Here is a 12,257-nt window from a genome sequence, read left to right as displayed (position 1 = left end):
GGAATTAATAAAACCTGAATTCAAATTCTAGTTTCTTAATCTTATAATCTTGGTACCACAGTATTAAATGATATGTAATAATATAGGAATATTGTGAGGACACGGTAGATAATGGAGGCAAAGCAGTAAGGTGCCTGACATACAGTACAAACTCAGAACATTTATTTTTTTATTTAAATTTTTATTTTTATATTCCCCATACAATTGCAACCCCCTTATTTTGACCCCAATCCCTCCTATCCCCTCCCCCCCATAGTGTGTCTCTGGTTCATAGTTGTTTGTTGATTTTTATTTTTTTCTTTGTTATAGCTATTCTTTTTCCTGGTCCCTTATTTAGGTTTTCTAGATTCCTGCTATGAGTGAGACCATACGGTATTTTTCTTTTTCTTTCTGTCTTATTTCGCTGCAAACTCAGAAAAGTTATTAAGAATGAGTACTGCTCACCACCACTGGCTCTGCTGGTGGTTTAAATCAAAGAGTCTCACAATGATGCTGATCTTCTAAATCCGTTGGGCCCAGGGATGTCTGAACTATTAACAACTCAGAATTGATTATCTTCCTTTGCCCATTACTTAGCAGGATAATTTTGAAATTTAATTTAATTTTTAAATATGTAGAGATTATTCTAAATACATAGGATACACAGGGTTCAAAAGTTAAAAGTGTATGAAAAACTCAGAAAGCAACTGCTTTCTTCCCAGTTGTTTCCATTCTGTTCCACATTCGTATTGTCCCTAATGGATAATTACTCTGTTAATTTCTGGTTTATTCTGCCATTGTTCATTTTTGCATGCACAAGCAGATAATTATATGTATTTATTTCTCATCTTTATTACAGAAAATATAACATATGATATATACTGTTGTATACTTTGCAATTCTTCACTCAACAATTTATCTTGAAATTTATGCCAAATTAGTATATACAGAGATTAATATTCTTTAGCATGTGCCCTAGTTTGAGTTTCTCTCAAAGTAGAGCTGAGCCAAGGTTCTAGAAGCAGGTGTGTTTTGTGGAAGGTGGTTTCAGGATGCAGGTGAGAAGGAGAGACAGTGATGGAGGAAAATTCAATAAAGAATATTTACTGAGCTGGTTAGAGTGAAACACCAGAACTAAATCCCTGGTGAACCTCTGAGGAACCATGAGTAACAATAGTTCCACAACTATTTCTCCAAATGGTGGGAGGCTGGGTCACTAATCAATGATCCCCATCTCCTATAAGTGGAGGGCTGATCTAGTAAATTTCCACACTTTTGGGCTAGCCTGAGCAAGGGCTCTGTGAGAGCCTCTTTTCAGAAAAGCCCTGAGGCAGAAAATCAGAAACACAAGGCAGACACTTGAGATAGGAGGCTTTCTGTGCATACAGAAACTGCCCCCCACTAGCTTCCCCAGAAATGCTCTGAAGTTTAAGGAAATACGGAATTTAAGGCAATACTGAGTTTAAAGGCACATAGGGCTATAGATGCCAGGGATTCAATCGTGTGGCTGCATCCTAGGGATTCGGTCTGTCTCCTAAAGACACATATTTGGGTTTCCAGTCTTTTGCTAGTACGAATAATGCCGTGATATACTTACACATGTTGCACTTGTGCAGCTATTTATTTAGGATAAATGGGTCCATCCTTAAGGGGCAGTTGCTTGGCTGCCTTCCCTGGTCCCCTTCCTACAGGCAGGAATGTGGCTACGGAAGTTTTGAATCCGCTTTGACCATGCAGGAAGGAACACCTCTGGAGGGCGGCTGAAGGAACCTGTGGCCCCAGAGGTTCTCCCAGAGCACAGATACCTACCTGTGGATGGCTATTTAAGATAGAAATCAGCTTCCGTCTTGTTGATTTATTGGGTTTTTGTTCTCTGTTACAGTAGCTTGGTCTATACCTTAACTAGTAGAAACATTGGTTTGTGAGATAAGTTTGCTCCTGGTTATAGAAATAACAGGACAAAACCAATTTTTACAGGTAGATTCATATTTCCTATAGTTTGTCAGTTATCCTTTTCTTTGAGGTTGGTTCTCTCTACTTTTATTTTTTAAAGATTTATTTATTTATGCATACAAGAGCTGGGGTGCAGGCCAAAGATGTGGAGGGTGACAGGACTCACCAGTGACAGAGTAGGGAAGAGAACAGACAGACTGAGTGAAATACACTGCTGAGGGGAGCAGCAGGTGAGACAGGAGAGGTCTGCTGCTGCGCCATGTGGGTTGCTCCCTGACCGACCGGGGATTGAACTCGTGCTGCAGAGGCTTCGGATTGCTTCACAGTGTGGTGCTTAACCCCTTGGGCCACCAGAGGTTAAGAACTGGGCCCACAGAACTGGGCCTCCCCTGGTGGCACAGGCGATTGAGCGCAGTGCTGTGAAGCTGTCCACAGCCTCTGCAGTGCTGGTTCGATCTCGGCTGGCTGGTGAGGGTATTACATGGCGCAGCAGACCTCTCCTGTCTCGCCCATTGCTCCCCTCAGCAGTGTATTTCGTCAGTCTGCCTGTTCTGTTCCCTGCTCTGTCTCTCACCCTCCTGCGAATCTGGCCTGTACCCCAGCTCTTGTATAAATGAATAAATAAATCTTAAAAAAAAAAAACAAAACCAACCACAGAACCTCACTCTAGAAATTGCTCAAAGACTCAAATTTAGCCCATCTTAGAAGCCTATTAGCCTGGCAATAATGGCTGAAGGCTGAACATGTGACCAAAGGAGGTCCAATCAGAGACCTCACTGCATTTGACAAAGACTTTGGGAAAAAGATGCTCTTTTTCACGCTAGGGCTGCTAGCCATACTCTCTGCAGATGGGAGATTGAAATGAAGGCTGAATGGATGGAGAGAAGTTGTGTCTGGAAAATTTGAATCACCAATTGCAGCTCTGCATTTCATTCTGTGTGCTTTTCCTCCTTTGCCCTCACTGTGTGAGTAATAATAAATTAATGATAACATTTACTAAGTACTTACTATGTATTGGATACTGTTCTGGGAGCTTTACATGTATTAACATAATATTCACAACAAACATGAAGAAGGCGCAATTGTACAGAAAAATGGCTGAGCCTGGACTTGTACCCAGGAAGTCTGGCTCCTGAACCCAGTCTTAGCCACATCCCTACACTGTCTTACAGACTCAAGGGAAGCAAGTCTAAGTCTGGTTTTTCATCTCTTGCAAAGGACAGAAACCTTTTCTCTCTTGCTTTACCTGAAGTCTCAGCTACTGGTGGCTTCTCCTCTTCAGGCCAACCTCCACTCTCTGGCCCTTGGAAAGAAAACTCTTCTAGGCTGGAAAGAGACTGCAGTTCCTTTGGGGGTGTTCTGCATGGGGTACTGTTGGTGCTGATGACAGCTGACACACGGAGTGGCACGGACACAGCAAAGGGCTCGGAGATGTTCAGGGCCTTGCGTTGGTGACGGGGCGAGGGCTCCATCTGGAAGAGGCTGCTGGTGAATACAGATTTGCTAGAACTGTCATTGGAGGTGTAGAACATGCCCAGCATCTTCGGGGCTGTTTGCTCGCCTTCGGGATCCTCAATGGGTCGGAAAACCTTCAGCTGCTCAGGTGGGGGCCGGGCCTGAGTGCCCTGGAGTTGGTTTCGGTCACTGCTCATGTCAAAGCCTCCCTCAGCCCCTGCCGGCATCCCCTGTGGACCCCATTCAACCTCCTGCTTGCTGAGGTCACAAGAACTGCCAGTACTGGCTGAGTGCATTTTCCCAGCTGGAATAAAAAATCCACCCGTGGTGACTGTTCGATTGAAATTTCCTTTTGTTTCTTTTCCTAAGGAAAAAGTAAACAATCACATGGTCAGCAGCCTGGGAAGTCACACAACTCACAGCCTCCCAATATGGGCAGGCACGCATGCTTGATGATTAGAAAGGCTTAGCATTCTAATAAGACCATGGTCATAAAAAAGACAGGAACGTGAACATTTGATGAACATTTGAAGCATCTTCTCATGTGCACAGAATTTGTCATGATGCCTTGGTAGGATCAACTGCTGTTGTGTCATATGTATCCATTTGCAACTTTGCAGGTAGAGCATTTTCTAAAAGAAGGCCACTCCTAAGATTGTTCAATAGAGCTGCCATCCTCCAAGCATTAAATACAGATCATAAAAAAATAAAAGGTGGATGAGAGAGGGTAGAATGATATTTGCTCAAAATGAAAAAGACAGAAAGGGCAAAGTAACAGAATTTTGTTTTAAACTTAGTGTTTTAAGTCTTCTTTGGCAGATAAACCCAAATCGGGTTTTGATTTTCCAGCAGGGAAACAAATGCTGTTCTCAGTTAGACCTTTCTCTTTTCCCAGGCTTCTTCCTGCTGATTCAGAGGATGAGGAACTAGAAATGTAAATTAACTAAATGTCAGAAAAGATAATTCTGAAGAACAAGTTCCTGACTGACTTAGAAGTGAAGGCAAAAAAGAGAAAAATCTGTTTGAGAAAAGAAACAAAAGGAAATTTCCATGAAACAGCTGAGAGGTGACAAATGAGTTGTCAGGGGTCTGGAGAAGAATTTCCATCTAGGTACTAAGCATGATGCTGGGCATTTTATGTGACATGATGTTTAAAATCTTATGATCATTGTAGAGGAAGTGTAATTAGGTTCTTTAACACATGAGGAAACAGAGACTCAGAAACATTAAAATTCCCTCCTCAACACCCATGGAGATTGTGACCTAGATTTTGAAGTATTAAATCCTGCAAAACTGGGCAGGAACTCTCCCAAGGGTTTCAAAACCAAAACAAAAAGATGAATATAAAGATGAGAAAATGCAAAAAAAAAAAAAATTCTGAGTTTGCTTAAAAAAAGTGCTCACTGAGTATTTTACAGGTTTTTAAAAGGTTGTTCTAAAGACTTCTACATTGTTTCTGGCTGGCTCATTTATCAAAGGAAAAAAAAATGTTTTGTATTAAAAGAGTTAGAAAGGCTTGGGATAAAATATGCTGATATGGAAGCCCTGTATCTTATAACAGTGCTTGTTGGTTGTTTAACAAAAATAGAAGCAAGAGGTTCAGGCATGTCAGCTTGAAGGTCAAAGCTATGAGAACCAACGTGGTGGGGTTTGATTTTGGTGGCAGGTGTCACCTGCATGCATATATACGCACATCAACTCTGACATGGGATGTTGTAGTTTACACATGCCTGGCATGGAGTTACTGGCCACTGTTTATTGATGAATGGATGGATGGATACATGTATGGATCTTACCAACCCCAATCATGCCTTGATAAGTACTATGAAGCTAATACCTATGGGAACACCCAAATTCAAGACACACAAGCCTCTAGGCTCAAAACTCTGAGGTATAAACCAAAAAGAGTGTTAGACTCTTTTTGATGCTCAAGAGGGAAGTCTCTTTTGCCTTGGTTTTCTGGTGTTGATCTTTTACCTGGTTCAGGTTTGAAGGTAAAGTAGCTGTTGCTTCCTGCTGTAGTTAGGGGAAGACTGGAGAAAGACACCTCAATCTGCAGTAAAGTAAGGGAGGTTAATGTGGGGGCCTAGTGAAACTCTTGAGTTCAGGAAAGATTAGGGAGAGATGTGGGCCTGGGGGATGGTGTGTGGTAATGAGTGGCAATATGAAGACCTGTCAGTTTTCTATGAAGACAAATCTGGTGAGGGAGCTGTCTACAATTGTACTACCCAATTCGGAACCTAATTAAAATCTCACCTTCCACAGGAACTGAGCACAGTGAATCCATGCTTTTCGCTGGTCGGATAGTCGCCTTTTCCACTAGAGACGAAAGAAAAAACAATCCCTGATGAATGCATATTGAGAGTAAGTGTTCAGAACATAGGTCAGGCTGTAAATATACAAAAACTTTAGGAAAAGTTTTTCAAATATTTATAATCTTCCCCTTGGAAACTATCCCCCCACTCCACCCTGAATGTTTTTACTTTCTTAATGGGATTAATCTTATAAAACCAGGACATCTGTAGATCAGTTTTATTTAACATACTACAGATAAAAGTAAATTGCCATTTTGTCTAGGGTTCCAGCTGTTCTCTCCTAGTGAAAAACAACCACTCAAGCAACAGTCAAGGTCACAGAGAATCACTGGTATTGCCTCCGATGGTTCTTTCATTTCACTTCTGTGTCCCATCAATGTTTAGCCAGTTTGGTGATCTATAATTAGTTTACTCACAAGGCCTTAGACCAGTGGTTTTTAACCCTGACTGCATATCACCTGGGGAGTTTTGAAAACCCACACTTCACCACAGACATCCTGAGGCAAAGTTGCTGTGGGTTTGAACTGCTCTGTGGGCAATTTGGTGGTACATCCTTGCTCAGAAACTCTGGCCAGGAACACCCTGTGCAGGCTGTGAGTTTACTGCCTTTTGATCCCGCACCTTGGAAAACCACATGGGGGTGGAAATCTTCCTAAATTAAGACCACGGCAGATCATTTATTTCATTTTTTCTGATTTGCTTTGTTCTATTGTTTTTGATTTTTCATTACTTGGTGAAGCTCTTTTGTTGTATCACTGATTCTGTAATTTAAATTCTCTCTTTGTTGTGCTTAAGCAAATCTGTTATTACCATATCAGGAGTTTCTTGCCAGCTATGACTCACCTCAAATTCTCCCCTTTTTTTCCCCTAAAGTAGGATCCAATCAAGATTTTCTCATTGCATTTGTACATTTACCTCTTACAACTGTTTTCGTAACTACTTCCCCTTTCAAAAATCATGCTTCAATCTATAACATTAGGTCATTGTGGTATATTTCTTTGGGTTTCCCTTTCTGTTGCAATGTTATATTCCCCATTGTGCAGTGTTACCCTCAATTCCTTCTAGCATAAGTTGCTATTAATATGCAGATATAATTTCCACAGGACACCATTCTCATTTAAAAATCATGACCATGACTGTGGGGAAGAAGGAACATAACTTCTTTTTTTTTTTTTTTAAAGATTTATTTACTTATTTATACAAGAACCAGGGTACAGGCCAGATGTGTGGGAGGGTGAGAGGATTCACCAGAGACAGCGGGAAACAGAACAGGCAGACTGATGAAATACACTGCTGAGGGGAGCAGTGGGCGAGACAGGAGAGGTCTGCTCGCCATGTGGGACCCATGCAGGCCAGCCGGGATCGAACCGGCACTGCAGAGACTGTGGACAGCTTCACAGTGCTGCGCTCAACCTCCTGAGTCACCAGGGGAGGCCCCAGGGACATACTTGTTTATAGTGGAGTTCAATTGATAAATGTAGAGAGAATGATGGAAATAGAAAATGATTCCCTGGCAAACACCACAGTAATACAATGGCAGGAAGCACTGATGGGTGCTGCAATCCATGGATGAAAGTATGATGAGCAACAGGATATTTGCATTGTCTCCAAATATTTCCCTCAAGATACTTAATAGTTGTAAAGGAAGAAATAGTGATTTCACAAGGGCAAAACCTTGTAGACAGCACTACAAGCAAGTAATCAAAGTTAACATCACCAGCAGTAAGATACTGGCAGCAAAACACTCATAACCTCAATCTGATCATGAGAAAACATCAGACAAATGAGCAATATACTCTAGGAAATAAATGGCCAGTACTCTTCCAAAGTGTCATGGTCAAAAAGGCTGAGGAAGGGCCTCCCCTGGTGGCACAGCGGTTGAGCGCTGGGCTGCGAAGCTGCCCACAGCCTCTGCAGCGCTGATTTGATTCCCGACCCCGGGGCGAGGGTCCCACATGGCGCACAGACCTCTCCTGCCGCCCGCTGCTCCCCTCAGCAGTGTATTTCGTCACTCTGCCTGTTCTACTCCCTGCTCTGGCTCTAGTGAATTCTCTCACCCTCCCGCGCTTCTGACAGTACCCAGTGCTTGTATAAATAAATAAATAAATAAATCTTAAAAAAAAAAAAAAAAAAAAGAAGGCTGAGGAACTGTGCTAGGTTGGCAGTGACGAAGGAGGCAGGACTACTAAATGTAATGTGGGTTCCTAGACCGGATACTGGACCAGAGATGGATATTAGTGGGGCCACTGGTCAGAGATGAGTATGGTCTGTTAATTTTCTGACTTTGATCATCATATTACTGTTGTGTAAAATGTTAACATTTAGGGAAGCATGTGAAGCGCTTAAGGTTCTCTGTGTAAGATTTTTGCCACCTTTTTTAGATATCTAAAATAAAAACTACCTAGTGAGTCTGATGTGACCAAATCAAAGACTTAGGAAGTAGAGTTGGGGGAAAAATTTTTTTTTTTATTCTGTTGATTCTTACCTGAGAGCCTTTGTCCTCTCACAAACACGCTGCCATTTCTACTTAGCTTTGATTTCGAGTCTGATCCAGAACGTCCCAGGTTGAATATTGATTTCCACTTCTTTGATTTACTGGAGAGCTTTCTTCTAAAAGAACAAAGCAACGAGGGATTAGTTTGGTAGCTAGTTGTTTCATTGGGACTTTTAAATTGAGAAGGAATACCTCAGTCATGTTCTTAGTTATGAGTGGCTCTGACATTTGAAGAACCTTCTCTCTAAAATCCAAGATGAGCCCGTCTCTCACCCAGGCTGGGGCTGGCTAAGCTAGGCTTCCACAAGTGAGAGCAAAGGGCCACATTTCCCAGAGAAGGGGCAAAAATATGCTATTAGAGGTGGGAGTTGGGGGCAAACAGAAGCAGGGATGGGGCAGGGATTGAGGTCGGTGGGGAGACTCAGACCACAAGGAACCACATAATTCTGGGAATTCTGGTAAGCACTGTAGTCCTGGGTTTTCAAAAACAACAATTTTTTTTTGCAAAAGTAAACACAAAAGACCATAGACCTCAGTCCAGTTATGTTCTTTGCACTTCGGCCACACTGCTGAGACATTCATAGGCCAGGAAAGGACTGGTGAAGACTTTCATAGATGGCAGAGGAGATAGATGAGAAAGCAACTTGGGAAACATTGTGGCTTGGGAGAATTGGAGGCCGCTGGGTGTGGTCAGTGATCATTGAGGAGAAACACAGACGGCAGTTGGCAGTCGGTGTGGCTCTGGTACCAGGCTTTTTCAGTAGGAGGCGGGAGCAGGAGATTGCTAGATGGGGCTGGAAAGAGCCTGGTGCCACCAGGGGTCACCACAGAGGCCTTTCCCTTCTCCGGCTTGGCCTAGCCATTGGCTTCCACAAAGATCCAGAATGAAACCCTGCAACGGGTGGGTTCCACAAAGGACCTTCTCTGTAGACTTCTCACAGAGCATACTCATCTCAAGCTCATGTGTTTTTGTGATCAGAGACAGATCTACAGTGCTTGGTGGTTTCTTTTGGATCTAGCCTCTTTATTTCAATCCCTTGGCCTTAAAGTATATTTTGCAGCTAGTATATCGTCGAGTACGGTACAGCCCAGATGTGATTGCAGGCATAGAGAAACTGTACTTGATGATCCTCCCAAGGTGCTCTTCTTACTGAACCCTGGGTAGAAATTACTTTCCAGGGATTTAAGGAGTGGGACAATCCGTTCAGTCTCATGACAGTGTGATCCATACACTCCAGGAAATGAAGGGGTTTCTCACCAAATGAGTTCCAGCTGTACCACTCTCATAGCATGACAGGCGGCCCCTATCGCTACACAATGTGGCAGCATTCTTCCTCTCTCCCAAAAGGAAGCCAGCATGTCAGGACACGGGCATAGTTCTGAGGACCGGTTTTTTTTTTTTTTTTTTTTTTTTAAGATTTATTTACTTACGTACATAAGGACTGGGGTACAGGCCAGAGGTGTGGAGGGTGAGAGGATTCACCAGAGACGGAGTGGGGAGCAGAACAGGCAGACTGACTGAAATACATTGCTGAGGGGAGCAGTGGGTGAGTCAGGAGAGATCTGTTGCGCCATGTGGGTTGCTCCCTGGCCGGGGATCGAACTCATGCTGCAGTGGCTGCAGATAGCTTCATAGGTTGCGTCTTAACCCCTTGCGCCACCAGGGAGGCCCCTGAGGACCTGTTTTTATGCATCTTTCACTGACCAAGCAGCAAGGATGATGTTTTCCGATAGAGAGATGCCTCCCAGCTCCTCCACCTCTGCCTCCTCCTTTGATCATTGTCTCCTCTTTATGGTGGGTGTGAGGAAGTGAAAGGGAGAAATGAGCAAAGAAAGTATTGTACGAATGAAAATGACATTTGGATTGTTCTGCAGGGCAGAGGTCTCTGGCCAGCATGAAAGAAGGAACGAAAACTAGGGATGTATGTCCCCAGTGCTGCATGTCGTAGGTGCTCATTCTAGAATGGCATTATTTGTCACCCAGTCCTCCATTCACTTCTGTCCTCTTTTGGTAATGTCCCATGGGGGTAGAGGAAAGGGTAGAGGTCAAAGTTTTGTTTTTAGCAAACTTCCTTTTGAAAATGTCAAGCCTATTTGTCTAAACTAAGTAATAAAGGATTTTAGTCATGACTCTTGACCCTACAAGCCTCACCCCCATCATGGTACTAGAGATCTCAAATGGGGGATCAGGGTCTTAATAACTTTGGGGTGGTGAGCAAAGTCATCGATCTCTGGTGAGGGCAGTGGTAGAGAGAGTTCCCTTCTCTTCTGGAATGTTTCCTTACATCCCACCCAGACTGAACCACTGAGCCATGCTGCCACCATGGCCTGAGAGAACATGACTTCCTCCTTTGTCCCCCTTCGTCCAAACATCTCCCAGAACTTAAACGAATGTCACCTACTTGCTGTCTGGTAACTCAAGGACAGTGTGGAAAAGGGTGCCCATGGGAGGGACGATCTCAGGCAGGCTGTTCTCCCGTCTTTCCTTCCGAGCTGGATGGTTAGTAGCCAAGCTCCGGGCCTGAGCTTCCTCCAGGCTTACCAGCTTCATGGGCAGGGAGAGGGCTGGCAAGGTCAGACTCTTCATGATGGGCCGGTTTCCTATAAAGAGAAGAGAAGAGCTCAGTCATGGGAGGAGATTGTGTAGCAGGTCCAATCAGATCCCCCAACCACATTATTTCTGCTCTTGACCTCCTCACAGAGGGCTTCTCTTGGGCATGGTGGGCTCTGGGGTGGAGGCTGCACACCGAAAACTGACCACCCTCTTGGCTAGACTAACCGGGAGGCACACAGAGCTGTAGGAGGCAACCTGCACTTCTTGTACTTTTCAGAGAGAGACCATTCACTCCACTCACTCATTCACTCATCAAACATTTACTGAGCAGTTACTATAGGCCAGAGGAACAGCACTGGGTCTTCAGTCCTAGAAATCTGTCTAGTGCTTTGGTCAGGGGGAATGTATGTTGAGCTGTAGAGGCAGCCTCATTCAGCTAGGTAAAACAGGAGACTGTCCCTCTTCTTAAAAGCTCCAAGACATTTTAGGGTTGGCACCTGTACTTTTCAGACTTCATGTAAGCTTATGTCTCTGCAGTAAAAAGACATTTTACAGCCTATACTGTTTCCTTAAAGATAAGTGACTTTTTACTCATAGCCCAGTTGTCTTCTAGTATATATAAGCCAATCCCTTCCTTCTGGATTTTTTTTAAAGATTTATTTTTATTTATTTATGCATACAAGAACGGGAGGTAGGCCAGAGGCGTGGGGGTGAGAGGATTCACCAGAGACAGAGTGGGGAGCAGAACAGGTGGATTTTCTGAAATATACTGCTGAGGGGAGCAGGGGGCGAGACAGGAGAGGTCTGCTACACCATATGGGTCAGCTTCCTGGCCGAGAATTGAATCCATTCTGCAGTGCTGGTGATAGCTTGACAGTGCTGAGGTCCTTTCCACCTCATACACCTCATACATACACGCACACATATACCCGGTTGGAGACATTTGACAATGTCTGGAGACACACAAGTATGTGAGTGTACTTAGCTTCTAATGAAGTTAAGGGTGCTGCTAAATACCCTACAATGCACAGGCCAGCATCCACAACAAGAATCATGTAGCAAAAAATTTCAGCAGTCCAAGGTTGAGAATCCCTGATTTTATAAATAAAAAAAGAAGAGAGCTAAATTTTTGTCTTAGTCTTTGGCAACCTTGCCAGTTTTCTGTAACTTCAGATGTGAGGAGACTCAAGGATAATCTGGACCAGCTGAGACTAGGAAATCATTTGTGGCACAGAACTTGCCTTGATGGCATTATTTCCCTACAGAGCATGGACCCTTTCCAGGTGGAGAGAACTAAAACCACTGAAAAATGACCTTGTAGAAAACAGAGACAGTAAGTGACACTGGGTTGTTTCCTGGGAGGATGGAATGTTCATAAATCAGCAGGATGGCCATAAAGTAAATCTGCCATCCTGAGAACTTTTTATTAAGTTTCTAACTTTAACTGAGTTTTCTGACTTAATCCAAAAGAGGTTAATATATTTAAATTTAATTTACTCTCAGTATT

At 43.4% G+C, this 12,257-nt stretch overlaps 1 protein-coding gene across 1 annotated transcript in view; it reads right to left on the bottom strand.

The window, feature by feature from the left end:
- ARHGAP31 (Rho GTPase activating protein 31) overlaps nucleotides 1–12,257 on the bottom strand; it is a gene marked incomplete at both ends in the record, with an annotated part of 95,952 nt that overhangs the window by 6,223 nt on the left and 77,472 nt on the right. The window contains 4 exons of the mRNA XM_084232244.1: nucleotides 3,179–3,751; nucleotides 5,644–5,706; nucleotides 8,188–8,312; nucleotides 10,599–10,797. Coding sequence (XP_084088370.1) covers nucleotides 3,179–3,751; nucleotides 5,644–5,706; nucleotides 8,188–8,312; nucleotides 10,599–10,797 — 960 coding nt within the window. The remainder of the gene's footprint in view (nucleotides 1–3,178; nucleotides 3,752–5,643; nucleotides 5,707–8,187; nucleotides 8,313–10,598; nucleotides 10,798–12,257) is intronic.

The sequence above is a fragment of the Talpa europaea genome (genome assembly GCF_964194135.1).
Source record: "Talpa europaea genome assembly, chromosome: 4".
Classification (NCBI taxonomy): domain Eukaryota; kingdom Metazoa; phylum Chordata; class Mammalia; order Eulipotyphla; family Talpidae; genus Talpa; species Talpa europaea.
Note: the sequence above shows the minus strand (reverse complement) of the source record. Positions and strands in the feature narration are given on the sequence as shown.